At 55.9% G+C, this 26,888-nt stretch overlaps 8 protein-coding genes across 8 annotated transcripts; 6 read left to right on the top strand and 2 right to left on the bottom strand.

Moving 5' to 3' along the window:
• Positions 1-1,004: 1,004 nt before the first annotated feature.
• Positions 1,005-2,188, top strand: MRS44_007973 (uncharacterized protein; the record flags this gene model as incomplete). Its single annotated transcript, XM_046278488.2, has 2 exons — positions 1,005-1,026; positions 1,080-2,188. 2 exons carry the CDS (start codon positions 1,005-1,007, stop codon positions 2,186-2,188), a joined length of 1,131 nt encoding a protein of 376 aa, XP_046134007.2.
• Positions 2,189-7,077: 4,889 nt separating this feature from the next.
• On the top strand, positions 7,078-10,557 carry MRS44_007972 (uncharacterized protein; the record flags this gene model as incomplete). Its single annotated transcript, XM_065620721.1, has 2 exons — positions 7,078-9,804; positions 9,856-10,557. 2 exons carry the CDS (start codon positions 7,078-7,080, stop codon positions 10,555-10,557), a joined length of 3,429 nt encoding a protein of 1,142 aa, XP_065476793.1.
• Positions 10,558-11,706: 1,149 nt separating this feature from the next.
• Positions 11,707-13,175, top strand: MRS44_007971 (uncharacterized protein; the record flags this gene model as incomplete). The annotated part of the gene is made up of 2 exons (XM_046272093.2): positions 11,707-11,958; positions 12,051-13,175. 2 exons carry the CDS (start codon positions 11,707-11,709, stop codon positions 13,173-13,175), a joined length of 1,377 nt encoding a protein of 458 aa, XP_046134011.2.
• Positions 13,176-13,486: 311 nt separating this feature from the next.
• MRS44_007970 (uncharacterized protein) lies at positions 13,487-15,299 on the bottom strand (the record flags this gene model as incomplete). Its single annotated transcript, XM_046275935.2, has 3 exons — positions 13,487-13,570; positions 13,627-14,646; positions 14,694-15,299. 3 exons carry the CDS (start codon positions 15,297-15,299, stop codon positions 13,487-13,489), a joined length of 1,710 nt encoding a protein of 569 aa, XP_046134012.2.
• Positions 15,300-16,325: 1,026 nt separating this feature from the next.
• On the top strand, positions 16,326-18,238 carry MRS44_007969 (uncharacterized protein; the record flags this gene model as incomplete). The annotated part of the gene is made up of 7 exons (XM_065620720.1): positions 16,326-16,358; positions 16,537-16,643; positions 16,877-16,940; positions 16,990-17,277; positions 17,402-17,692; positions 17,883-18,121; positions 18,175-18,238. 7 exons carry the CDS (start codon positions 16,326-16,328, stop codon positions 18,236-18,238), a joined length of 1,086 nt encoding a protein of 361 aa, XP_065476792.1.
• A 321-nt stretch (positions 18,239-18,559) lies between these two features.
• On the bottom strand, positions 18,560-20,344 carry MRS44_007968 (uncharacterized protein; the record flags this gene model as incomplete). Its single annotated transcript, XM_046275937.2, has 1 exon — positions 18,560-20,344. One exon carries the CDS (start codon positions 20,342-20,344, stop codon positions 18,560-18,562), a length of 1,785 nt encoding a protein of 594 aa, XP_046134014.2.
• A 1,576-nt stretch (positions 20,345-21,920) lies between these two features.
• MRS44_007967 (uncharacterized protein) lies at positions 21,921-23,416 on the top strand (the record flags this gene model as incomplete). Its single annotated transcript, XM_065620719.1, has 3 exons — positions 21,921-22,382; positions 22,429-22,884; positions 22,937-23,416. 3 exons carry the CDS (start codon positions 21,921-21,923, stop codon positions 23,414-23,416), a joined length of 1,398 nt encoding a protein of 465 aa, XP_065476791.1.
• Positions 23,417-24,308: 892 nt separating this feature from the next.
• MRS44_007966 (uncharacterized protein) lies at positions 24,309-26,798 on the top strand (the record flags this gene model as incomplete). The annotated part of the gene is made up of 2 exons (XM_046278489.2): positions 24,309-24,671; positions 24,729-26,798. The coding sequence occupies 2 exons, from the start codon at positions 24,309-24,311 to the stop codon at positions 26,796-26,798; spliced, it is 2,433 nt and encodes an 810-aa protein (XP_046134016.2).
• Between the last annotated feature and the right edge of the window lie 90 nt (positions 26,799-26,888).

The raw sequence follows: 26,888 nt of genomic DNA, 5'->3' as shown, positions 1-26,888 counted from the left end.
TGTCGCCTGCTGCTGAGCGTTGGTAGACGTATGGAGGTTCAAAGGTTCCAAGGATGTTGCGCAGGCAGCGGTTGACAATGAAAGGGAGAGGATGAGTATATAATGCAGAAGCTAAATTAGGCACGCAAGTATGGACGGCTGACACGGCGAGGCTGTCACTTGATGCGGATGTGAACTCAGATGGTCACTCAACTCAGGTCCTGTCGTCACAAGACAATGACGAGTAGCTTCCATCAAGCATAAGCAACCAGGGCACCAGGCGGCCCCGCGGCGGGGTACAGCTTATCGGCCGCTCAACCCGGCCTTATCGCCCACCCATCAGGCAGCCAAGAAGCCAAAAAGTCAGCCCTGTTTAACGCCCGGGTGTAGGGTAGCAGCCGTCACAGGTCAGTCAAAAATGCAGCAGAGGATTGGCTCTCAACACTCGAAACCGGCATCGCATTCAACATCCCAAACACAGAAACCCGTAAACAAATATTCGCAATCTATGGTCGCTCAGGGAAACAAGAGGGATGACTTTCCTTTCAATAAAAGTAATTCAATCAACCCCTTACCCTCCCGTTATACCCATTTCCACAAACCCAGGAGAAGAATGTGACCCTTTCTCCCTCGACGCCATCTTTAAGGGAGGTGCTGCTGCACCCAGAGCAACGAGATGAACCCACACACCTCCCGGAATGTGCGCTATGAACCCCGTCGATAGAGTAATATCCAGATCTCACTATGGGTTTCTCAAAATAGAGATCGTCAAGGTCGCGGCCAGTGCATGGAGAGACATTCAAGCAAACCCTTTGGCCGCTTCCTGACAGACCCTTTGTTCTGCCGGCCTTCTAGAAGTGACCGCAAACGGCGCACCCCACACGTGCCATGACAGCTACGCGCTTAGAGACGCCAGTCGCGTCGGGCAGACCAACTTGGTAAAATTCAATCTAGTCGAGATATCTCGACCAAGGCTCATCCCAAGTTTCTTTCATCTCAATCTCATACGCTGAGCACCCTACAAGATGCTCATTGGAGTCTGCGGTAGTACGTAAACTCTAACCCATAGTATGGCCGTCTCAAAACTCACCTCATCTCAGGTATCTGCTCCGGCAAAAAGACGGTGGCTCAGTATCTGGTCGAGCATCATGGCTTCAAACACCTCTACCTGCAGCCATCATCACCGTCGACTGAATCTTTCAATTCATTCCCGGACGGCAACTCGGCCCCCTCCGAGGACCACAGGCCGGAGTCGCCGTCCCAGTCATCAGTTCCCGAGGCATTCAAAGGCGCTCTGACCTCGACCGCGCTCACCACCAAGAATGGCACCAGCTCTTCCTCTGAGACCACGCTGACCCTCAGAGCTGGTCCTCAGCACACCTTCTCCACGCCTGAGGAGCTTCTCGACTTTGTCACCAGGCGCTGGCGGAGCCGCTTCGTCATCACCGACATCCCTACCGAGACGGTTCTCGACGTCTTTGTGCGCCGGCCCTTCTTCCTGCTCCTCTCCGTTGACGCCCCGTTGACGGTCCGCTGGCGCCGCTTCCAGCAGCGGGCCAAGCAGAGGAACGTGGAGGGACCGGACATGAGTCTGGAAGACTTCGTGGCGAAGAGTGATACCCACTTGTACGATCCCAAGACAGGACTATCGCCGCTCATCTCTCGGGCCGTCGTGAGGTTGCTCAACACATCCTCATCCCTCGCGCACCTATATGCCACCCTAGGCAAGCTGGATATCCCAAACCCTGATCGCCTGCGACCATGCTGGGATACCTACTTTATGGAGTTGGCATCCCTGGCAGCTCAGCGCTCCAACTGCATGAAGCGCAGGGTCGGGTGCGTGCTTGTGGGCAAGGAGCGCAGGGTCATCAGCACGGGCTATAATGGGACTCCAAGGGGACTGCTCAACTGCGCTGAGGGAGGCTGTCCCCGGTGCAATGAGGGCAGCAGCTCGGGCGTGGGACTATCGACCTGCTTGTGCATCCACGCCGAAGAGAACGCCCTCCTCGAAGCGGGACGGGAGAGGATCCGGGAGGGGTCTGTCTTGTACTGCGACACGTGTCCCTGCCTTACGTGCAGCATCAAGATATGCCAGGTGGGCATCAGCGAGGTCGTCTACGCCCATGGGTATAGCATGGACAACGAGACTGCCCGTGTGTTTAGGGAGGCGGGCGTAAAGCTGAGACAGTTCATACCAGTGAGTATCTGAACCCCTACCACGCCAGATCTCTAGACGAGATTGATACCGTCCTACTGGCGATTTTCCGAGGCTGATTCAGATCTAGCCACCAAACGGTCTCATCCATCTCGAGAAGATGGAGCTCTATTAGATCGCCGGTATCTCGACCACATCACATCACCTCACCTCTCCCCTGTTGCGTCTCTGTGCGGGGAACCTTGGAGGAAGTAATCCGGTTTGCCGAGCATGTGGCTTTTGCGTAGCGAGACAGGTTGGATGATGGCATTTTATAAGATCAACAGACGAATATTTCAATGCCACTGCTATGAGCGAAGAGGCTCACCGCCGATCTCCTGCTGGAATTGACCCCTCGAATATTGCTCATCTCGATTCTCCCTGACGAGGAAGCGTAGATGAGACTCGCCTATGAAGGAGACGAGGGACTTTGGAGTTGATGTCCAGGTTTTACCCCTCCTCTGTCTCCCTTGCGAATATGAGGTCAACCCTGGCATCCATTGTCCAATCAAGCATCATCAATGGCCATGACAGCAAGCCCCTTTCAAGCGCTTATGCTCCCTTTCCCATGGCGGCCGCGTGCATAGGCACGATCCGTCCAAGTGCGTTTGCATTGCCAGCGTGGCCAGGTATTGAGGCCAGCAGGTTTCTTGCTGCCCATGACAGCCCAGCACAGCTTGTCTCTGGATAGTGTAGGGTAATCAAGCCCTCAAGAGTCCACTTGGTCGCATCTGGGGTCGGACGAGCATCAAACCATTTTGCGTCATGGCCTTTTTCTTTTGCCCTTTCGGAGGACGGCGCACCTGATGGCACACCAGATTTGGATAATCTTATGCAGGCCAAACTTGGTGGCCGCATGATGGCGCTTAATTAAACCGGACGGCACAGCACAGGAGAGCCAATTTGTACACTGTGGAGGCATCCGTCGACGGTAGTTGTGGTTTCGTATCCAACCCGAGATGCGTCTATAATATCGGCATCCGAGCACCGTCCGCAGCTTGCATCGTGTAACTCCAGGACAACGCTCGTTGTTCCAGGAACTCGACATGAATAGGGGTTCAGGAGAAGTAAAAACTGGTCTCGGTGATGCAGACCGCTTCTGCTCGAGGCCGCCTAGACGGCCCCTTGCAATATGAATGCAGTAGGGGTTCATTTCACAGAGCCGCAAGAGTTGTGCGGTGTGCTTCAACGGCCTACTAGCTGCAGCGGACGTCCCATAAAATATGCAACCAGTCAGGCGGTCAACAAGTTCGCGAGCCCCCTTTGTGCACAGCCAATCCAGCCCCTGTTCATAGCTTGTCTAGTGCAAGTTATGCGAGCGCGGGGCGAGGCTAGGTCGTGCTGTGCGTTCGTCCGGAGAAAAAGGTTGCAAGCGGATTCAAAGGCGACCATGGTGGTCATGTCGTGCGTCTGGCTCGGTCCGTGTAAGTCGGCACGGCATGGCATGGCATGGTACGTATGGCCATCGACGTCGTTGAAGAAGCACGGAGCAGCTCCAAGAAAAGCAGCAGAAGCAGACATATGCCGAGAGGGAGCCCTCATTGGTGGCCTGGCGGGATCGGAGAGCTTCCAAATCTCGAAGCCTGGGCTGCGATAACTTTGATATGAGCCATCGGGTGGTCCCTCTCTTGGGGCTTGCAGGCAGGGGATAAAGGATGGCTTGTCCGACGACTCACAACGTCTCCTTCTCGGATCCGGCGGGGCCAACCCCGGAGTCTCCCACAAGAAGCGAAATGACATGGGCTGGCCGGCATAAAGAGCATAATTAAAGATCAAATTACCACCGTCAGCTAGTCCAGCTCACAGTGGGGAGTGTGCAGTGTAATAGGGGATGGGATGGGGAACGGGGCATGAGGGATGATGGGTTTGTTTGTTTTGATCGAGGAGATTTGCTGCGCGTCATGGAGGCCCGGTGCATCGGGATGGAAGGATGGCATGGCTGATGCCATGGGGGTCGATGCGCATGGGATGGATGTGCTGAGCTGGTGTGCTGTGTGCTGGTGCGTGCCCGATGAGCTGGCTGGATGGTGGCGGCCAGTGGACCGGCCGGCCAGAAGACGAGGGCCACGGGGCGGCTGCTCAACCACAAGATAGGTCGTGATGCTGCCAGAGCATGCAAGACAAGACAAGCTCCAGCAACTGGCACGAAGACGTCGCTGGCCAAGGCTTATTACATGCTACCTGCCCAGTAGCTCGTTGACATCGATTCTGGTGTACCTACCCGTACGTGTAAGCTCGACGTATTCGGGCTCCAAGTACGAGGCAAGGCTTGACAGGTCCCGGGATGAGGCATGCTCACCAAAGACTGACGGCGGCGATCATGACGCTGAATGGTCTGAAGGACGGGAGCCAGCGAACCGGTGGGCATCAAGATGCCGCAACACGGCCCCATCGTATCTTGCTTGCGACCTTCTGCGGCCTTACAGCGCCTAAGCAGTACGATCTTGTCCATCCGTTGAGCGTTGAAGGTCTGCGACCACGCGAGCGACCAGCAGAAGCGCTGAGCGCGCAGCTTCGGTCTATAGATGGGATACCTCGAGATCACCTCGTGCCATCTCACCACGATCCCATCCCATCTCGTCCCAATTCCATGCCATGCCATGGATGATCTACAACGGGCGCGAGGCGACGTGGAAACCCCCGTTGACTGCCAGACTTCTGGGAACCCCCTGGCAAGAGCCCCTAGACCTGAGAGAGGTCAGAGGGCTGGCTTGGCTGGCTTGGGGGGCTGGTCTTTGGGTTTGGGACCTGTGAGAGACGACAATCAGGGCCACCTCAGGACGGGAGGACCCCTGGGCACTGGCGCTGAGATGCGCCCAGTGGAGCATCAACGACAGGGGCTTTCGAGCACTGGCGCGCTGGCGCTGGGACATGTCAGTCTGTCTCATCAGAGAGTGTCAGTCAATTTGTTGTTGCCGTTGTCAGTTGTATCGACGGGGCCGAGTGGGTTATGGGAGAATAGGAGCCCCGAATCTGCCCTGAGAAAGGGCAACACGAAGCGAGCGATAGCCTGGACGATAGGCCGCAGAGTGGAGGTCGTCTCCCTGAGATATGGATGCCCCGTCACTCTCTCCTATGTTGCAGACTGGTAAGTTTCGGCTTCAGGAACTATCAAAACTCACCTGCGGGAGCTTGGCGTATCCGCGGCTCACTCCCGTCATAGAAAACGTGCTCTCCCTGAAGATCCAGGATCGTCGTCCTCTTTGAGCCGGTCCGTCGTTGCCAGAACTACTACGTACGTAGACTATGTACGACAAAGACACCGCGGGAAGCCAAAAACCTCGTCTTAGACGGAGGGGAATGTGATGGTCCCGATGATGGCTCGGATGGATCAGAGCTAAAGCCTTGGAGGTGGACGGACCACGGCGGGCTACGGCCTACGGGGGACCAGCCCCGGCGCCGTGGCCTGACAAGGGGAGTCCTGGGAAGGTGCGTTGGGCCCCACCTCCTGCCACCCCCCTTGTCTGAAGAGACGCGTCTTTCGTGTCGCGCTTTTCCCTTTGAGGAAACATTGTAAACAAATGCGTCACTTCTCGTGGACGCGCTCCTGCCCCAGCCTGCTGCTTCCTGCCTGTTCGCCTCTCAAGCGCGCACCAATTTGCTCGATGCTCCCCCGTCAGTGGCTTCCTTGTCCCGTGTCCCGGCCTCTCCCCACCGCGCCTCCCCTGCCTGGCCGTCCCACCCGCGCTTGCCCTTTTACTCCCTCCCGCTTGCTGGCTGGCTGGCCCTCGTGCCTTGGGCAGGAGGTAAGGTAGGTTTTGGCGACTCCCCACTGCATTTTACGGGGGGTGCCCTTCTAAAACTAAACGGGCCAAGAGACCCAACCGTCCTGTCCAGTCCATCAACTGCCAGCGTGCGCCCGCCCGCCTAACACGCGCAATCCTAATCCTAGGTCGCTCGAGTCCCGGATCTCTCTTCTAGGTTGTCTTGTCCATCCATCCCATCATCTTCTCTTCTCGCCCTTCCAATTCAATTCCTCCCACACCCTCTGGGTCTTTTCCCAACTTTTCCAAACCAGACGAGCCAAGTGCATACCAGCCCGATTCGCCACTACCACTCGTTGTCCTTTCGACCTGACGTCCTGAGTCACCAGACCCCGTTGGAGGATCCACGCTATGCCCTGAGAAAGGGTTCTTGGTTTCAACGCAGCCACACGAGGGGTTCTCTTTCTCTTGCACCCGACAAACCAGGACGCACACGCAAAGACAAGAGACGACTCACATTCACGGGTGTTTGGTTTGTGTCAGGACGCCGATGCCGACGAGCGCCATGGTGTAACTGCCCACACTATCTTCTCCCCGTTTCTTGAATCCGTCCACACCCCGAGCGAGGACGACCACGCGCGACAAGACTATCTAATAGTTCGGACAACAAGCACTCCTACTACTACCGAGTAGTTCCAACCTCCGTCCCCTTCCCCTCTTGTCAACACTCACCTTTGCTCTATCACAACTTGTTCATAATATCCCGGTCCGCCTTTTTTGGCTGCCTGCTTGACGACATTACTTCTTCACGATCCGACTGCTGCCTGCACTCGTTGCAAAACTGTCTGCCTGCCCTAGTGTTCGATCTGCCTCCGGTTTCCGAGTCATGATATGACCTCTAGCATCCCAGTGAGACTGGCACAGCTTTTCGCGATTTTGTAGGGCATCGCCTCGAGCTACTTCTCTCACCTCTTCGATTCGACGTTCACGCAGCTCTGCTTGGCCATTCACCAATCTTCGGCCGACTACCGAGCCTCGACTTTCGATTTCGCCCCTACTGAATTATTACCTGCCTTTTATCTCGAATTATAGAGAATAAGAAGGACTATTGCGCACACAACCTTAGTACTGCTTACGTGGGCATTCCTCTTCTGCTGGCTGCCCGCGATACCCCCGAACGCTTAGCATTCCACGCACACAATGTCCTTCTCCAACAGCAGCGGTGGCACACTCGCCCTCCCGTCGCCAACACACGCTCACCAGATCGACGTCACATCAGCCGTGCGCACGCTGCGACGGTCTATCTCACGATCTCCCTCTTCAAAGTTCCTGTCGCGCTCCAACACGCAGAGCCCTGATAGCCCGCACCACACTTCCCCTCAATCGCCCTGCCGCCGACTCGGCTCAACACCGCAACATCAACATCCTCTGTCACCGCACGCTCGCTCAGCACCGCCTCACGCTAACGGCGCCGTCGCGCACCAGGCCATATTCACTCCTTTCCGCCCGAGTGTCAGACTATCACTGCGATCTGCCAAGGCGGCAAAGACGTCTCCTTCAAGGCCCTTGACGCGAGCGCGTGCATCACCAAAGAGTCCCTTGAAGAGAGCGCTTAACACGGCACCCGACAGCGGTAACTCACTACCAATGGTGCCCACACCCTCCGTCATTGAATCATCGGGGCAGGAGAACAACGCGCTTGGAGCCACAAGCCCCAAGAGCTCCGAGAAGCGCCACAGCGTGCACCTCGACGTTTCGGGCTCTTCGCAATCTCCATTCAAATCCTTTGATACTAACAACGACAACTTCATGGTTTCAAACAACTGCCCGCTGAAGCGCAGCGATGCGACCATGAATCTGGACCAGCCCAGCCAAGGAAGCCCGGTGGCTAAGCGACGGAGCTTGCATGGAATCACAGGACTGGGCCAGAACGAGGATCAGAACATTTTCGGTTCAAACACGACGTCTTCACAGAGCTTTTATATCCATGAAGACTCGGCTGCTGAATATGAACTCTCCGCTAATGGCGGCGCCCCATCGCGCGAGCCACTACCTTCTCCTACGCCAACAACGACGGTTCCTAAGAGGTCGTCTTCGCTACGGAAATCAACTCTTCAGCAAAGGTATGGGGAGCGTGGATCTTGGGGTAGGCGATCAGGCGAGAGACAGCTTGCTCAGATCAGCTCTGAATTCTCACCAAGCCGGAGCCGACCACGACTTTCTCTGGACCAGTTCGTCCCTCCCGCCGTGCCTCAAGAAAGCCCCTTCATTTCAACAACGCCTACCTCCAAGCCGCCCACTTTCACTGGTGACAGGACCTTCCAGCCTCACCCCCTCTCCAAAACTCTCACAACATCCTCTTCTGGCAACTCCCTGACGGAGGAGACGCCCATCTATGCTCCGGTTGCACGAATGCCAGATCGCCCCAGACCTCACTTGTTTTCTCGCTCTCTGCCTCTTAATGCGACACGACCGACAAGACCCAGTGACCCTTCGAGGGCGATGGCGACCCCCAACAAGTCGCAACTGTGGGTTGGCGCTTTCAGCTCTACAGGTCTGATTTCCAAGGTGAACCGAAACCCGGAAGAGGAGGCGGACAAGAAGATGGCACCGCCAGACACTCCATGCAAGAAGCACTCGAACCCCTTCGCCACCTTTCCTCCACCAGCAGGAAGTGCCCTTAAGAAGAGGGGTAACAACCGTAATTCTTTTGGAGGCATTCCTTCTACACCTTTTAACCCTATCGGCGCCCCAGCTCCCAACAGCTTTGGTAACCCTGGAAAAGGCTTGGCCATCTTCCAGCGTGGTAATGCCTCCCGAAGCTCACGCCGCAGCAGCATCCTTAGCTTGGATGGTGAGGAGCACAAGCTCTTTGGTGAAACCATCGACTTTTCAAACCCCATGGAGGGTGATGCTCCTCCCACTCCCACAAAGAACAATCTTACTCCCAGCCTGAGCAAGGTTAGCGAGAAGTCGTTCGAGTCCCCCAGTGCCAATCAAAGCCCGAGTGCAAACCGGACTCTTCACGCCCCCACCCCCATTGTCGGTTCGACAATACCTCGAGAAGCAACTTGTAAGTCGGTCCTCACGAAGCCGAATGCCGCGGATGGCAAGGCCGAAATTTCAGATCGGCTCGTCACCCTCAAGCGTCGGCATTCGCCTTCACCTCCTTATTCCTCACTCAGCCGCTCAAGAGCCCAGCGTGGGCTTCACTCCCCTTCCTCTCTAAGCACATCTCTCATGTCTCAACCATTGATTTCTCGTGAAGCATTTGCTAAGACAAACCTCTTTGATCCAGCGAGCCCTCTTGATGGGCGCCGTACACCACAGACTCCTCAGGAGAGCCTTCTCCCTCTCGATACCAGCCGACTTTCGATCTCTCAGACCAGCGAGAGCTACTCCGACATGCCGCCTCCCGTCACACCTACAGCAGGCCGGGACCTTCGATCCTCCACTAGCCTTCTTGTAACACCAGTCAACGCCCGCACGAGCAACCTTGATGTTGATGCAAGCTTGAATTCCCGATTCGACAAGGTTGAACAGATCGGCAAGGGCGAGTTTTCCACAGTCTACCGGGTGACTAAGGCGGATCCCCGACAAATGAACTTTGAGGGTCTGTCTACGACGCCATGCTCCCGAAACCGTAGCCCCGCAAAGGGTCAGGTCTATGCCGTGAAGAAGAGCAAGCACCCCTACCATGGACCTCGAGAGCGGGAGATTAAGGTTCGGGAGGCACGTATCCTGCAGGCTCTGTCTCATGCCGAGCATGTGGTCAAGTACTATGATGACTGGGAGCACAACTTTCACCTGTACATCCAGACAGAATTCTGCGAGGAGGGCACACTTGACAAGTTTCTGGGCAACGTTGGGCAAGGTGGCCGATTGGATGATTTCCGCATCTACAAGATCCTGCAGGACCTTTGCTTGGTAAGTTTCGCTGATACACGCCGTGCAACTATGCAGCTAACCTAGGGACAGGGTCTGAAGGAGATTCACGATGCGGGGTTCATGCACCACGATTTGAAGCCGGCCAACATTCTCATCACATTCGAGGGCGTTCTCAAGATTGGCGACTTTGGACTTGCCCAGGCTTGCACATCCACTGAGGGTGTCGACGTAGAGGGTGATCGCGAGTACATGGCTCCAGAGATGCTCAAGGGCAAGGCACGTCAAGCTGCCGATGTCTTCTCGCTTGGACTCATCATCCTCGAAACGGCAGCTAATGTCGTGCTCCCGGACAACGGTCCCACGTGGATTGCCCTGCGGTCGGGTGACCTTTCTGAGGTGCCGAGTCTCACCTGGACACCGTCTATCGAGGTTCAACGAGACGCTACAGGAAACCCTACCGAGTCGACTCACAGCGATGATTTCACCAGCGGAAAGACGCACGATCCTAGCAACCTGTTTGGCTCGTTTAAGCGATCGGAACTGCAGCAACCCCCTGAATTCATGGTTAATGCCATGCACACCAGCTCTCTCGATTCGATTGTCCGGATGATGACGGCACAGGAGCCCGATGAGCGACCTACGGTGCACCAGGTGCTCGAACTTGAGGGACTGCGGTGGGTTAGCGAACATCGGGCCGCTCCGGCGACGGTATACGAGGGAAACTGGGGACCAGCCGAACTGTTCCCCGTGTCCATCGCGGGTGATAGCGACACTGAGATGACGGATGTTTGAGGAACATTGGGATTTTATTTGAACCTGGATAGGAGAGGAACTCCACCAGCACTTTATGTTGGACAGGGGCAGCCGACTGCGGAATGGTTCATACACTCCGACTGGGTATAGGGAGAATGAGGCTACTGGGAGGATTTTGTGCCTCGATACACCCACCAACTTTCTACCACACACACTACACCATACCACACCACGAAACGACACGACGGTACGACGAGAAATGGAAGACGTCAGCGGGAGGCTGCTGTTTGCTAGGCGTTTTGTTGAGTCGGTTGTTTACAGTTCGAACCGCAAACCATTGCTTTCAGGCATAGCTACGACACGATATCGAGCCGAGCCGAGCCGACTACCTATTATACCTGCCGACTCTTTTTCTTCTTCTTTTTACACAGCCCCCGGGCGATGACACATATTGACAATGTGCTCAGTCACGGAAGGATAGCTGAAGCATTTGCATCTCCGAGAAGGAGACTGCGTGTACGAAATACCCTGGAAGGAATTAGACATGTTGCGAGTACATGGATACGGGGAGTAATAATGCAAAAGTTCGGCATAGCTCTGCAAGGGATCAGCAGAGGAAGGGAAGGGACACAGGATGCGGAACGGTTAAAAGGTTTCTCACAGGATTGCATCAAGCCATTGAAGGGAGCGGAAGACGGATACTATTGTTGACTCGAGAGGTGGAATCATGTAAATTATAGAAATGGCTCGTCGAGTATACTTTTGAAGCCCGGGACACCCAGAGGAAAGGCCTCATTGGGAATGGGCAGCAGCTGGATTCATAGCTGACGGAGGAGGTTGATCTGATAGTTGGTGATGATTCTGACGACGAAATGGCATGAATATGATATGACCAGTTCAAAGAACAAGTGCATTTTCTGAAGTGATTGACTGTTAAAGCTGTAGCTTGTTGTTCTGTTTATCTTGCATGCCTATCTTGTCTGATAAAGCCCAAGACTCGCCCCATGCACGTTATGTAAGTCGGGTACTGTATAAGGCGGGGTCTGTAGGAGCGATACATGACGATACACTTGTACTCATTCAACTACGACGAGGTATCTCATTGAAGGACCACGACAGCCGAGGTTACAAAAGAGAACGAGCACACACACAACAGGCCAACTGCACGAAACTACCACTTGGTCAGCCATGACAGTCCCCACGCCGCTTCAAGGACAGGCAGACCTGCCCAGTGTCGAGAGCACAAAGTCATACTGGCATCAGCAGCCATCAGACAAGTTGCTGGGCCATCGGACCACGGAAGACCTCCCCGCCACGGCTGACGTGGTTGTCGTCGGCAGCGGCATCACGGGTGCGTTTGCGGCGAGGGAGCTGGTCAAGGGTGGGAAGAAGGTGGTGCTTCTTGAGGCGAGGGAGGCGTGCTGGGGAGCTACAGGACGGGTGAGTGGATGTTTGATTCTCATTGAAGCATGATACTTTTATCCTTTGTTAGGTATCTCAATTGGGTTAAAATATGCTGACAACTTGGACAGAACGGTGGTCACTGCCAACCATTCATCTACGCTGCCAAACCACCAGTCTCCCGCTTCGAGCTGGGAACTTACAACTTCCTCCGCGATCTCGTCACCGAGAATAAGATCCCCTGCGACTGGGAAACCACTGGGGGCGTTCACGTTCTCCCCTCAAAGTCGGTGCTCGACCTCGTGTCCAAGCACCTCGACCGTTTGAGGCGGGAGTTCCCTGATCTGGCCGACCATGCCAAGATCGTCACCGATAAAGAGGAGCTGCAGAAGCTGCGAGTTCCTCAGGCGTATGCTGCTGTATATCAGCCTAATGCTGCCAAGTTGTGGCCGTACAAGCTCGTGGCCTGGGTTTTTGAGAACCTTCTCAGCGAGAACGACTCGAGTGTATTCAACCTCCAGACAAAGACGCCAGTCCAACACCTGCAGCGTGTGGGAGGTTCATGGGCTCTGCACACACCTCGCGGACAGATCACAGCCAAGTCGGTCGTCCTGGCCACAAACGCCTATACCTCTCACCTCCTCCCCAAGCTCACGGGTCTGCTCGTTCCTGTCCGTGGACAGGTCTGCGCCCTGACTCCGCCTGGAGACAGCTCGCCTCTGCCGCACACTCACGTGTGGGAAACACCCACTGGTGGTGATGACTATCTCATTCAACGGCCTTCGGGTGAGCTCATACTCGGTGGTGAGAGACTGGGTGTGCCGGAGAGGGAGGTTGGTGTGTCGCGAGATGATTCCGTCGATCCTGTCATCGGCAAGAGGCTACGGGCTGCTCTGCATGAAGCAGTCAAGCTCAAGGCGCCTGGAAAGACCGAGGAGGCTACTCTGGACGCCACGTATGAGTGGACGGGCATCATGGGTTACTCACGGGACGGGTACCCCTGGGTCGGTCAGGTGCCCGCAGCCCTCGGCGGCGAAGATAGCGGACTATGGATAAGCGCTGGATACACGGGCCACGGGATGCCGGTAGCAGCAAGGTGTGCTGTTGCTGTGGCCCACGAGATATTGGGGGTCAAGGGAGGTGTTGAGCTCCCGGCTGAGTACCGTATCCACGGAGGGAGGGCTGACAAGGCGAGGGTCATGGTGATCCCGACGACGCTGGAGGAGGAGATCAAAGCCGTCATCGGCGATCTTTGAGATGGAGACTTGGGGCCAAGAATAGTGATATATAGACTATGGATATAGAGCCCCCAAGTGAAAAGCAAGACATGAACCAAGTCATTCCGGATCCGTTTATATGACCGCCGAGAACATTCCCTCAGTACCTGAAACCCACGGAGCCTTCATATTAGTACGTTAGAACTCTCCCCTGATAGGTTCGGCTTCGCCTCCAGTCAACATCATCACCGCCTTGCTGTAATACTATAGAGGACCCGCAGACGTGCCGAGGGTCACGCCCTGCGAGAAAACACAACGGATTAGCATGCACGCATATCGCCGCCGCCGACCTACAGCTTGGCGCGCGCCTCTCGGCCGTCGTTAACCTCACGCTGAGCCCGTTCGCGGAGCGCCTTGCGGAGAATCTTGCCAGACTGGGGTTGACATGTGTCAGTTGGGACCGGTCGTGTATCAAGAGAGGGGGGCTTACAGGAATCTTGGGTATGGCATCGACAAACACCACGCCGCCCCTGAGCCGTTTGTGTTTGGCTACACGCGTGGCCAGCCAGTCGGCGATGGCCTGTTCCGTCGTATCCTTGCCACTGGGCGTCTTAACGATGTAAGCGCGCGGCAGTTCCTTGCCGTCGATGACGGTTCCGATGACAGCAGCGTCAGCGACATCCTCTCGTTCTAGGAGGATAGACTCGAGTTCGGCTGGAGCGACTTGGAATCCCTTGACCTTGATCAACTCCTTCACCCGATCGACGATGTGAAAGAGAGTTCCCTGTGCATACTCCTCCACGTAAGCAACGTCTCCTGTGCGAAGCCATCGAGTTCCATCCGAGTCCAAGACGAAGGCCTCCTGTGTTGCAGTAGAATTGCGCCAGTACCCGCGCATCACCGTGGGACCCGTGATCCAGAGCTCACCCGAAGTGTTCGCAGTCGTGATCTCGGCCCCCGTCTCGATGTCGGTTAACCTTGCCTGGCAGTCAGGCATGAGTTCACCAACCGCAGAGCTGGAGGGCTTGTTGGGGTCCCATGACAGTGCTGTGCAGGTCGCTTCCGTCATGCCCCAGCCTTGCCGCACCACTGAGACGCCTTGAGGCATCATGCTGTTGATCTCACGTTGTGTATCCTTTGCTAGCGGCGCCGCTCCAGAGGCAATCATGTCGATGCTGCTAAGGTCAGCGCGCCGGGCCAGCGGATGTTTGGACATGAGAATGAGAATGGGCGGGACGGCGAGGAGCTTGGTGATGCGCAGGGTCTGAATGTGAGCAAGCATCTTGGGGAAATCGAACGAGGGCATGACATAGACGGGTATCCGCTCGTAGGGGAAGCAAGTGATGAAGTAGCCTTGACTAAAGGCATGATACATCGGCAGAAAGCAGAGAGCGGCAGCACGGCGGGTGCGAACCTCGTACTCTTGGTTGAGCTTCTGAAAGCTAACGACTCCGAGGCCATTGGCAACGTGATTGTAGTGTGATATTTCAACGCCTTTAGGCATTCCAGTCTGCGAGTTGTCAGTATACGTCAGGAGGCCATCGAAGCAAACCTTACCGTCCCTGAGCTATAGTTGAGAGTGCAAGTGACATTCTTGGAATCGTTTGGCTCTGACCATGCAAACTCTTCACCCTTTGCCTTGGATGATATGAGTTCAGTCCAGTGACGACTGCCCTTGCGAGGCTCAGCTTCGAGAACTGGCGAGTCTGGCCATGTCGAGTCAAACATGAAGACTTGATCACTCTTCATGCCTGCTTGAGTCGCGGCATCCAATGAAACATCCAGAACTTCCTCGGCAGCAATCATGAAGGAGGCTTGGCTATCCTTGAGCTGAAAGGCCAACTCTCGGGTGACCGAACTCGGACCTGCCCCTGTAAAGACGCCACCGGCCATCCATATTCCAAACACGATGGTTGGGAAGAAGATGCTATTGCCCGCGATGAGAAGCACGCGGTCACCTGGCTTGAGCCCATTGTCTATTAGGCCAACAGCAATGCGCTTGGCGAGCAGACGGGCATCGGAGTAGGTCAGATAGTGCGTCTCAGGGCGATCGGGGTCGATCCAAGCCTTGTTGCTGGAGATAGGACCGGAAGGAGAACCGAAAACCCATTGCTGTATAGAACAGTTGGGAACCGTGACGGAAAAGCGCGACTTAATTGGCATGGTGCGAGCTTCTCGCGAGGAGGAGAGAATGCAGCTTGGAGGAGAAGAAGAAGAAGAAGAAGTAGGAGAGATAGGAGGAGGAAGAGAGAGAGAGAGAGATAGGAGGTTGAGGCAGATGAAGAGGAGGGGGGTTGAGATACTCAGTTAGGAAAGAGCGCACTCATTGATCCATTGAGGGAAGGAACGGGATGGCAGTTATTGATGAGCCTTAGGTTGGTCTTCTTTGAGGCTGAAGTCTCCTTTCTCGACCCTCGTCTTTTTCACTTGTTGGCAATGGAAGCGAGCAGCGCCGCCAGATCAATCAGTCCAATAATTGCAGCCGTGGCTGGGGGATATTGTACCTATAATTCTATACAATAAATAAGCCTGTCCAGGCTTGTCTCTTCTCGACCTGGGCTCGAAACGGGCTAAAATTAGTCTCAGCCATCACAGCGCCGGCTCCCTACGCCAAACCTGGGACCCCTCCCCGCATCACGGAAACTGAGAGATGAGAGGTCGCTCACGAGCGACGAACCAGCATGAACCGCGTTCGAGAGGAGAGGGCGCTTTCAGGATATTCGCCCACCGGGTGGCCAGCGGGCTCCGTGTTATGAAGCCTCGAGGGGCCACGACATGAGCCGCTGTGCCACATCGCCGCCCAATACAATGTCCTGTCTCAGAGCGACGAGACAAGCCTGTAGCCGAAGGACTCTCTGTGTGTGTGCTGGTGCTGCCCAGACACCGAGAGTTCAGGCCCGTCCAAGTTACGTACTTTGACTTTGATGTTGGGCTGACGGGACGACGCGACGACCCTTTAAGCTTATATGGACCCTGTACGCCGTCGTCTAAGTCACGGCACGTGAGGAAGCGAGTTGCGAGTGAGCGAGTGAGATCGTCATTGAGAGAATATCAGAAAATTCGCTCTGACGTCTCACCGAGACCAGGCACGCACGGCAAGGTGACAGCCGAGCCCGTGGTGGTTCAGGGCTGATCATGACAAGGCTCCTCAACCGGAGGCGACCCAATGTCTGTGCTGACCGCCGCACAATGCCCTCATCTCGCATCGAGTCTGGACAAGAGGTGAGCCCGGACGGTCAAGCACGACATGACAAGACCTGCCCAGTAACGTGTAGCTGTGGTAATCAGCACCTGCGGGGAGACATTGACAGATTGCGCGCGGGCAGCTGGACCGAGATGCGGTGCCACGCGTGCAATCCTTTGATGGTGTGAAAGGACGGGATTGAAAATGTGTTGGCAGAAGGAGATATCTTCGGCTAGCAAGGAGACGAGAGAACCACCCGTTACCCAAGCTCATATGACCTCCCTCGCCCTATGTCACGATAACATGCTCTCTATAAAGTTCCGGTAAGCGAGGGCTTGAGCGACAAGAAAGCGATATCAAGGTCGATCATACACTCGCCAACACCAACACGACCGCTGGACGGAGCCGCTTCTAGAAACGGGCGGTGTTGCGAGTTGTTTGGGCGGTGAACTGGCAGAGATGCAGCTGGACTACGGATTGAAGCCAATGTAGGTTGGGAATATTCGGTTCACTACATGGTGAGAATTCTCAATAGTTGGTAGAACATGAAAAACAGAGTGGATAGAGCTCTTCTCAATGAGATTGTCAACTCAAGATGGATGGGTGCAACAGCAGAAGCGGTACGTACCGTCGGGCCAATGCTAAGCACCGGCTAAACCCGACATTCAGCCGAGTGCACCAATCACAGATGCCCATTTTACAAGCAGCTCCAATTCGATTGCTTCGTTCTACGACGGCGACATTTTGACAAGACCCAGACGACCTCACGATCGCTCTCGAAGCCGACCTCCTCCCCCCGACGACGCCGCTCCGTTCTTCAATCTCCCCGTCACAATGGCGAGCAAGATCTCTCCCCTCCTCCGATCCGCCCTCCGGCCGGCGTGCCGGGCAGCCCGCCCCCAGACCCGAGCCGCCTTCTCCCTCTCAGCCCGCCGACCGAGCGACTCCCTCATGGTGGTAAGCAACCACTCCCCGTCGTCAATTGGCGCTCCCAATTGCGGCCATGCACGCACCTACCGAAGTGCAGAGTCTTGATCCGTGAATGGAGCCTGTGTCTGACGCCTTTTTCCGTGTGCCACAGCATCGCAACACCAAGGACAACAACCCCGAGCTCCCCTTCAAGTTCAACGAGAAGAACCAGGCCGTCATTGCCGAGATCCTCAAGAAATACCCCCCGCAGTACAAGAAGGCCGCCGTCATGCCCCTGCTCGACCTCGGCCAGCGCCAGCACGGCTTCACCAGCATCAGCGTCATGAACGAGGTCGCCCGCCTCCTCGAGATGCCCCCCATGCGAGTCTACGAGGTTGCGTCCTTTTACACCATGTACAACCGAACCCCCGTGGGCAAGTTCTTTGTCCAGATCTGCACTACTGTACGTTTGCTCTCTTACTTCTCAACCCGGGGACTCAATGGCACGTATCTGGGAATGGCAATTGCTGCTCCGCTCGGCTGTGGCCGTATCGGACGGTTTCTCGGATCGAGGCGGATAGACGTCATTGAAGACCCGGACAATAGAGAAGCACGGAATCAACTGACAATTTCTTTACTAGACCCCTTGCCAGCTCGGAGGCTGCGGTTCCGACGTCATCGTCAAGGCCATCAAGAACCACCTCGGCATCAAGCAGGGCGAGACTACTGCTGATGGCCTCTTCACCATCCTCGAGGTCGAGTGCCTCGGCGCCTGCGTCAACGCCCCCATGATCCAGATCAACGACGACTACTACGAGGACCTCACCCCGAGTCCGTCGTCGACCTCCTCAAGGCTCTCAAGGCCAGCGCCACTGCTACCGATCCCTCCACCGTCAGCGTCCCCAAGCCCGGCCCCCTCAGCGGCCGAAGCACATGTGAGAACAGCGCCGGCCAGACGAACCTGCTCGCGGAGCCCTGGGGAACCGAGACCACGCGGTCCGACTTGTAGAACTACAATGCAATATCAATTCATCTTTTTTTAAGTTCAAGGGCATGGAATATCAGAGGCAGGTGATGGAAAAAGAGCCGCGCGGGAGGAGGCAACGACTGTACATAACACTGCTTTGAATGTAATCCATGGTATAGAACGTTTGGATTTCATCAAGAGACTACGTGAGATAATCAACTGTGTGGTTTTCCTGCTTCATTGACTCTTGCCTTCTTCACTCATACCAGTGTGAGAACGTTTGCCCGTTTCGAAATATTCAAGTCGCGCCAAAAAGGAAACCTCCAAGCCCAAAGATATGTATATCCAAGTTTTCTCTCCAGACTATTCTCCCACCCGCAAGATCCAGCCGTCTCCGAGTCGCTGTCCGTCCTCGCCCACGCCACCCCAGATGAGGATACCGTTCTCCTCGAGGTCACCCATGGGCGCACTCGCGATCCATCCTCTCGACTCGGGCAGCTCGTCGCTGTTGTCGTCGTCATAGGGTTCCAGGTCGACCGGAGTCCACTTGCCCTCACCAGTCTTGCGGCCAACAGCCTGCCACATGGCGGCTGTAACACTGGCGGCTGTCATGCCCAGAGGAGGAACCTGGAACATCCAGACGTCGTCGAGGAACTTGCCTGCGCCGGCATGACCCTCGGAGCTGGGCTCGCGCTCACCCATGGTCAGGACGAGGTACTCACGACCACCACCCACGGTGATGGCCTCGAAGGATGCGACGCTGCGAGGCTCAGGCCATGCCTGAGAAGGTTCGGCGTGGATCTCTGTGGTTTCAGAGTTGGGGTCACTCTGCAGGATGGTCTGCCAGCCACCCCGAGCGCGGACGGAGACCTCACCCTTGGAGCCCTTGTCATCAAAGGTCTCGACTTCGAGATGCAGGAAGTCCAGCTGTCCTCCAAGCTCCGTCTCACCATCGAAGCCACCGAAGCGGAAGAGACGGCTCTTGCTGATGCAGATGGCAGTGCCACCTCTGGCAGGGCCAGGGGCGGCGGGGAGCTCGCTCCAGGTGCGATCGTGGACATTGAAAGCCCAGATGTCGTTGGTGCGCTCGCCATTGGCGAGGCAGCCGGCGTGAACGAAGAATGTACCGTAACCGTTGGACTCCTCGTCAACGGCATCTTCAGCGACATTGCCAACAATGGGGTCCTGAGGGATACCAGTCTTAGAGGTGTCGCCTAGAGCCCACTCCGACCATGTCTCGGGCTGCTTAGGTCGCGGGGAAGCGAAATCTCGGGGGCGGTCGATAGCAGCGGCCGTATGATAGCTTCGAGGAGCGGGATGGGGAATGATGTTGCCGCCCTTGACAGCGGGAGCTGGGTCGAGATATGACCAATTGTTGGAGCGGGTGTCGAATACCCAGACACGGCCAGCCTCGTCGAGAGGCGTCATGTCAGGGCCACCGCGGCCGCCAAAGAGGAAGATGCGGGATCCAATGACGGCGGTAGCATGGCCGACTCGCGGGGCCGGTACATCGCCAAGCTCCAGAGGCTCGGGACCGGCGGGCTGCTTGCCCTTGGCCTTGCTCTCAACGGGCGAGGCGAGAGGAACATCATCAAGGGGCTTTTCAGCTCCTGCCTCAGTAGATTCGTCATCAGAATCATCTTCCGAGTCGTCTTCAGAATCTTCTTCAGAGTCTTCTTCAGAATCGTCGTCAGAATCGTCGTCAGATTCTTTTGGTTCCTTCTCTGGCTTCTTTGCCTCAGCAGGTGCCTGGACGGGCGCCTGGGTAGGTGCTTCGGTGGTTGCGGGAGCTTCGGGCTCTGGCTGTTGGGACCGCTCATCGGGCTTCGCGGCGACAGGCTTGATCTTGTAGTAATCGGCACCGGCGCCGCTCCAGGGCAAGTTGATGACGTGCATGCAGTTGTCGACGGGCTCACGGGGCTCGAGCTCGCCGCCAAAGATGTAGGCGGAGCCTTGGATGATGTCGAGAGAGTGGGAAGAGCGGGGGACGGGAGGAACCTCGATGCGCTCCCAAGTGCCCTTGATGGCGTCCCTTCGCGGGGCACCACCTACAGCGGGCACAGAGGGCATGGGCATGGAAGGGAGGTTCTGCGAGACATTGTGCAAAAGGTCGGTGGTGCGGCGCTTGAGCAGAGAGAAGGACTCCATGGCGAGCGTCGGTTTGGCGGGGGATGCGCAATGAGGCCGGAGGGCCTAGCTTGAATGTAAGCGAAAGCGGTCACTGTGGGAGTTGTAAACGACGTGAATTGTTCGATGGCGATGGTGATGATGTAGGAGGAGAGAAGGGAAAGGTGGATGGCCTGTCAGCCGCGGGGAACAAAGCTTACAGGACACGAGGTGAGATTGGATGTTGGATCTGAAGACGTTAAAGTGGAAGAGCCCGAGTCCGAGAGAATGCGAGAGAGTGACAACGATAACGAGGGGGATGACGTAGGTCTCTGGCGATTGGGGCACCGGGGATTGTTGGATATTTACGGGGATCTTTCCCAATCAATTGCAAACGACGCGATCCGTCAGAAGAGGCGCAGACGATGGTAGGATGATGTTTTCCTCCTTGCTGTTCACATCTGACTGTTCTAGACCTTGTTAGTTACCGGTTGCGTGTAGGTCCCCGGGCAGCAAGTCAAGTCGCAAACCGACCGCCGAAAGAGGGGACCTCTAGTGGGGTGCTCCGTACAGTAAGCTCTTAGTAGCGGCGGCACTGAAAGTTCTGGGCTATCGATTTTCAGGGTCTATTTTGGGTTCGTGGCTGGGAAATGTGTCTTGGCTGGGGACAGCAAGAGGAATGGATCTGCCGTCGAGTCGTTTTTACTGCTTGCAATCATTGTCTCCGAGTCTCATTGGCAAGATCTGAGCAATAACCTTGTGAACTGTAGTCGTTCCAACGGCTGCTTCGCCTTAAAGGATATGGCCTGGGGCTTGAGCTGATCGAGATGATTTGCTCAACTCCAAGCCACATCGACACTCGCCGTCTTTGCGCGGCAGTCTCAATCCGGGCGTGAGATGCCACAGCCTCAACCTAGAGCGGCAAAAACTTGGGTGTATTATCGGTGATTTATAGGTTGGTCTTTCTTTTATGCGTGCCGGTCAAAGGTGGGCTTTAGGTGTCAGAGACAAGTTTGGTTTCTCAGCGTATTGATGGAGTCAACCACTTGACCAGGTGCTGAGCACTATGTGTGCTGTTAGGGTGGCAGAGAAAGGGTTGAAAGTCCAGTCCTTGCTCTGGTTTCCTTGCATTTGTTGGTGTTTCGCCGTCCGTGGCAGTGCAGACAGAGCCTGATACAGATTCAGCTACGGAGTACAACCAACTCTCATTTCATCCGATGGCCAAGGCGGCAGTTAGTGCTCGGCTCGGGACGGGCCTATGCCGATGAGATTGGATGGATGAAAGGCCGATAACAAGAAGCACTCGGTCGATCAATCTATCTCCAACCTCGATGCCGCGGCAAAGATTGAACGACTATTCGTCCATGTCGGTCGACAAGCAAGGGTCTTGACACTGCATGGGCTGAAGCTCCCCCATGTCTCACTCGTCAGGCAATTGGTTGCCCCCTGCCACACGAGCGCGCGGTTACAGCCTCAGCAGCTGAACAGGCTCTCTTATGACCGTGGTCGTCTTCCAATTCTTGCACAGCAGACACTATCACCTTCACTCAACCCAAGCTCCAGAATCTTTCGCCAAAACTGCCACGCCGCTTGACTAGACGCTTATAGCTCCACGCCTATGGAGGAAATATACCAAAAGATCGCCGAGTTCAACCCGCAGCGTCCAAAGCAGTCATCCGAGATTGTCACCCAATTTGAGGTGACCGAGCTCTGGCGCAATGATGACACGGGCATCATCAATGCCTGCGATATCACCGTTCCTGTTCAAAATGTGTCTACGTGGCTAGCCTTGGAGACACGGCCCTCCGCCTCAGTGGGAACAGAGACCTTGGTCCTGCGCCTCGTTTGGCCTGAGTTCAACATGGATGAGCACCGCGTCGACCTGCCAGGTGCTGTCAAACAGTTACTGCTGGGAAGTTTCGGCCTTGAGCTGGCTTACGACTACTTCCCGAGTTGCCTCGCCGGCGCCAGCGCCTTTCCTCGGGTTGCAAAGCCGGACAGAGACGAGCAAGCATTCGCCTTTTGTTATCTGCCCAAGATTGCCGCCATATGGTCACATAGTCGTTTCAGGCCGCCGTTGGTCCGCCAGAGTGTCACGAACGGCATTCTATTAGCCCAACGAAAAGAGAGAGACTATTAAGCAATTCCTCAAGAGCGAGAGCAAATGGCAACTGTCCATTGCCAGCCATGACATGTTCCCTGCCCTCCTCTGCAGTCTCATGCTCCATGGCCAGATCGAGATTACGCAAGGCGAGATAAAGAACAACATCCAGGCGGTTGAAGGAAGGACGGGATACACTGACTTCAAGACCAAACGAAAACACCTGGCGACTGGGGAGCTGGCAGATGTGGCTGCCAAGATCACCGACTATTCCTCTCGATTGGCTAGCACGGATAGGAAGAGCAAGACATTGGAGAACCTGATGGAATTTACCCAACGAATGGTCAGCTCAGACCAGAGAATCATTTCCGAGGGAGATAAGATTATGAAGAACCACATTCAAGTCCTCCAAGAACGGTTGAAGATGCAGGTTGTGGATCGAGAGTATACCCTAAAGCGGGCGCAGATTCAGAACGAAGTGGTACGTTGATTCGCAGATGAACAAGGAAGAAGCAAGCTAACAAGGTCCTCAGCTATTGAGCCTAATGTCTATGAACTACAGCCTTTCCAACACCCTCATCTCGATATCCACTCTTCGCGATGCCGCTTCTATGAAGACGCTGGCCTTTGTCACCATGTTTTTCCTACCTGGTAGCTTCATCTCGGCGCTGTTCTCGACCGACGTCTTTGACTGGGATGGAGTCAAGAAGGGGGCCATCGGAGTCCCATCCACACCGCAGTTCGGACTATACTGGGCCATCACGATCCCTCTGACGGTTGTCACCTTTCTGCTGTACTTTCTCTGGGCAGAGTGCTCCAGCTACGAGCGTAGTCAGAAGCGGGAGTGGAGGAAGTGGGAGAACTGGGGGTTGTCTAGCAGCGAGAGCCTCGAGTCTGACCAGTCTCAGTCTCTTCGCGAGACATTCAAAGAAAACCGGGACAAGGTTATGAGGGAGTACCATGCTTTCATTAGGAGAGGGCGAGGGTCTAGAACCAAGGATGATTTGCCATGATCCTATAGATCTTACACGTGAGTAGAGGAGACACGCTTTGTACGAATATGCGTACCTATGATAGGGTACTTGATGGAGTGTTGGACGTGGATAACTGCTTGGATTGAGATTTTGTTTATACCCACCATATCTCTAGCTGATAGGGAAGCGAACGATTCATGACATAGTGATAAGCAGCACCAAAAAGCCCGTGCGTGAGTTCTAGAAGAACTGGGTAGGAGAAGCTGTTGATCAATACGTAGATAGCGCAGCTTAGTACCTGGAGGGTGGGATATGCCAGGATGCTAGCTGGGCTTTGGCCGATAACATAGACGGTTTGCGATCCGTCCTCTCGGGCAATTCTCATCTCGATCGCATCTTGTAAGCGCGATCCCTCGTCCAAAAACTACGCAAGCTGCTCTATCGCTACGGCGTCTGTCCCACATGACGCAATAACTCCAATTGGACGAGTAGCGAGCTCGTCCATCGAGCCTGGGTCGTAGTCGGGAGTCGGAGTCGGACCCCCTTCCTCCGTCCTAACAACCAACTCGACTCGAGCGAGCGCGGTCGAGACCTCCCGCTGCAGCCGCACTTTGCGCCTGCCCGCCGCCAGCTCTGGCTAAGGTAGCTGAGGCATTCTCTTCCCCTCATTCTTGACCTTTTAAACTCTTCTCTTCTCTTTGATCTCACCCTTTTTATGCATTTCATACCCGCGCGCGTTTGGGCGTTGTCGCGGGTTCTTGGGAGAGCTTCTTTTAGAGGCGGCCCGCCGTCATCGCCGATCCACTGAGCCAGCGAGCGACCAGCTCAGCTACCTAGTTCCATACTCCAGCGCCAACCGATGCGGAGCCCAACGTTGGACGCCCGAGTCAAAAAACGAAGACATCACGAAGAGAGACAAGACATAGTCACAATGGCCGCGCGTCCAGGGGCTGCGGCTGCGGCTCCAGGGTCCATCGTGCCCGCTCAGTTGGGCTTTCTGGCCATCTTCAACCCCTCGCTTGGCAACACGGACGAGACCATCGACGACCAGATCGTCTACTACGCCTCTGTCACCACCCAGACCTCCTCCCACAAGCGTCGGCGCACACGCGGTCAGCCTACTAAGGACATTTCCCCCGAGGAGCGTAATGAGCGTCTCCGACAGATCGGCCTCGCCCAGGGCATGGCTAGCTTTAGTCGCGGCTTTGCCAATGGTGCGCCCGTAGATGCTATCGACACCGAGAAATCAAGAGTGATACTCCACGAGCTGGAGCCCGGGTGGTGGATTCTGGCCGTAAGATTTAATTACTTTACCTCTTGTTTGGGGGCATTTATTGACCAATATCTCTAGAGCATCGACCTGACCAAGCTGCCTCTTCCCCCACGACTTGCCACCAAGAACAGCGAACCTGCCGAAGAACGATATGAATACTCCAGCCGCGAGATGAAGCCTGCAAATTTGCTTCTGAGAGATCTACTGCGAGCTCACAGCACTTTTCTCATGCATCATGACTCGTCCCTGAGCGCCCTGTTTGTGCGGACCAAGCGAACCAAGTTTGTAACTGTCCTCAGCCGCTATTGGGACCTGTTCCTCTCGACATGGAACGTGGCCATGCATGGAAACCCGGCCCGCGATATCTTTGGTGGCATCAATGTCGCCGCCTCGGGCGAACTGGGGGTTGGCGTTGGTGAGGAAGACCGTGGAAGCGGCGAACGAGAAGTCTTGGAGGGCCTAGTCGGGAGAATTGAAGGTCTCGTCGATCTAGTTGTTTCCAAGTTTGGCGACTATAATCCCGACTCGCCTCCCCCAGATGCGCCGAATGGCGACCCTGAACAGTGGCTTGGAACCGGCCAAGAGCCTAGCTCTGAGGACGGTGCCATCTTCCTGGGTACTGGTGCCTTGTCCAGAAAGTCTCTGAGAGATGTGACACAATGGATGGAGGACCTGTACACCTGGGGAGACCACACCTATGGAGTCATTGAGAGCCCAACATCGGTTCGGCGGGCAAAGAGGAGAAGGGCCAGCCGCGCTATTGCACAGCAGGCCGCTTCTGCGCAGCCAGCATCAACTGAGGCCGGTGAATCCTCAAAGGCGGCGACAGAGACAGAGCCCACGGCTGCTAGCGATGCAAGCAAGGACCAACCACCAGCACGGGAGACCGAAGATGGCAAACTAGATAAAATGGTTAGTTATCTGAAGTTGGGCTACGGCACATACTGGTCTCTGCCCGGTGGTGGTGGTGGTGGTGGTACTGGTACTGGTACTGGTACTTCTGGGGAATCTTCTGCCAAGGAGCCCCCGGATACAGGCTCACCACAACAGGAGTCAAAGCCCGCCCAGGAGGATGCTTCTAAACCCTCTCGACCAAATCTCGCTGGCCGTACACCATCGTATGAAGCGGCTGGCCATTATCTCATCGGTCTCAAAGGGGAGATCGACGATGAATACAGCGATCCCGATAGTCACAGCTCAGATGATGCGGGCACCGCCGAGCACAACTCGCGCACCGTTCTCCGGACTGTGAACGTGGAGCTGGAGAGTGAGGCTCTGGGCCGACCAGAGGCCACTATTGTACGCGACTTTGAACACCCAGCCAGCGTTCTCACGCAGTCCCAGGTTGTGGGCAATATGGTGCCTGGTTACGACTCGCACGACCTCAACAAGGCCAAGAAGCTGCGGGTCGTGGTCTACGTCAACCGACCCTTCATGTTCGCGTTTCTGTTCAACCTTCGAACGGACTCCCTGGCCATGGACGCCCTCTATCGCTCCCTGCACTACCAGCTTGCGCCCCTCCGCAAACCCCTCCTCGCCTCGACGAGATACCGCCCGGAGCGGCCTGGAGCCGACGTCGGGTCTGGCAGCGGTGGTGGTGGGAACGCAGGGAACAGCATATACGACCTCATATGGGATCCTCACTCCCTGACGGTGCACTCCTCCATACCCAACATCCCCGATACGTACATCGATCCCAAGCCCTGGTCTCGCCCAGACGCCCTTAACACGCACCTCCACCTCCTCAACCTGTACGCTGCCACCCGGGCCCGCGCCACCGCCCTCGAGCGGACTGAGAAGTCGAGCCGCGGGTGGTGGATCGTCTGGACACGCCTGCTGGACCGCCAGGAAGATCCCTCGGCGAGCACCAACCTCTCGACAATCCACGAGGCCGGCGCCGACGTGGTTGAGACGGACCCCGACCAGGCTGCCGATCATCAAGACAACAATAGCAGCGATGGCTCGGACTCGCAGGAGCCGCGCACTCCGGAGGTGGCCAAAGAGATCTTTCTGATCCGCCGGGCAAGTGACCATGTCGGGTTCCGCACTGACGCCTCTACCGGCGGCGGCGATGGCGCTGGGAGGCTGGCTCAGGGCATCGGGGTCGACACAAGGCGGTACGTGGAGGAGCTGCTGAGCCTGCTGTAAGCCTGCTGGAAGGCCTACCGACGGCACCTGAGAATACAGGACGGACAGCACGGGGCACGCGTACCCGTCCCGTATTGCTAATTTTAAGGC

The sequence above is a fragment of the Fusarium solani genome (assembly GCF_023522795.1).
Source record: "Fusarium solani strain SB1 chromosome Unknown bctg00000004, whole genome shotgun sequence".
In the NCBI taxonomy this organism is placed as follows: Eukaryota; Fungi; Ascomycota; class Sordariomycetes; order Hypocreales; family Nectriaceae; genus Fusarium; species Fusarium solani.
This window is presented reverse-complemented; position numbering and strand designations above follow the sequence as displayed.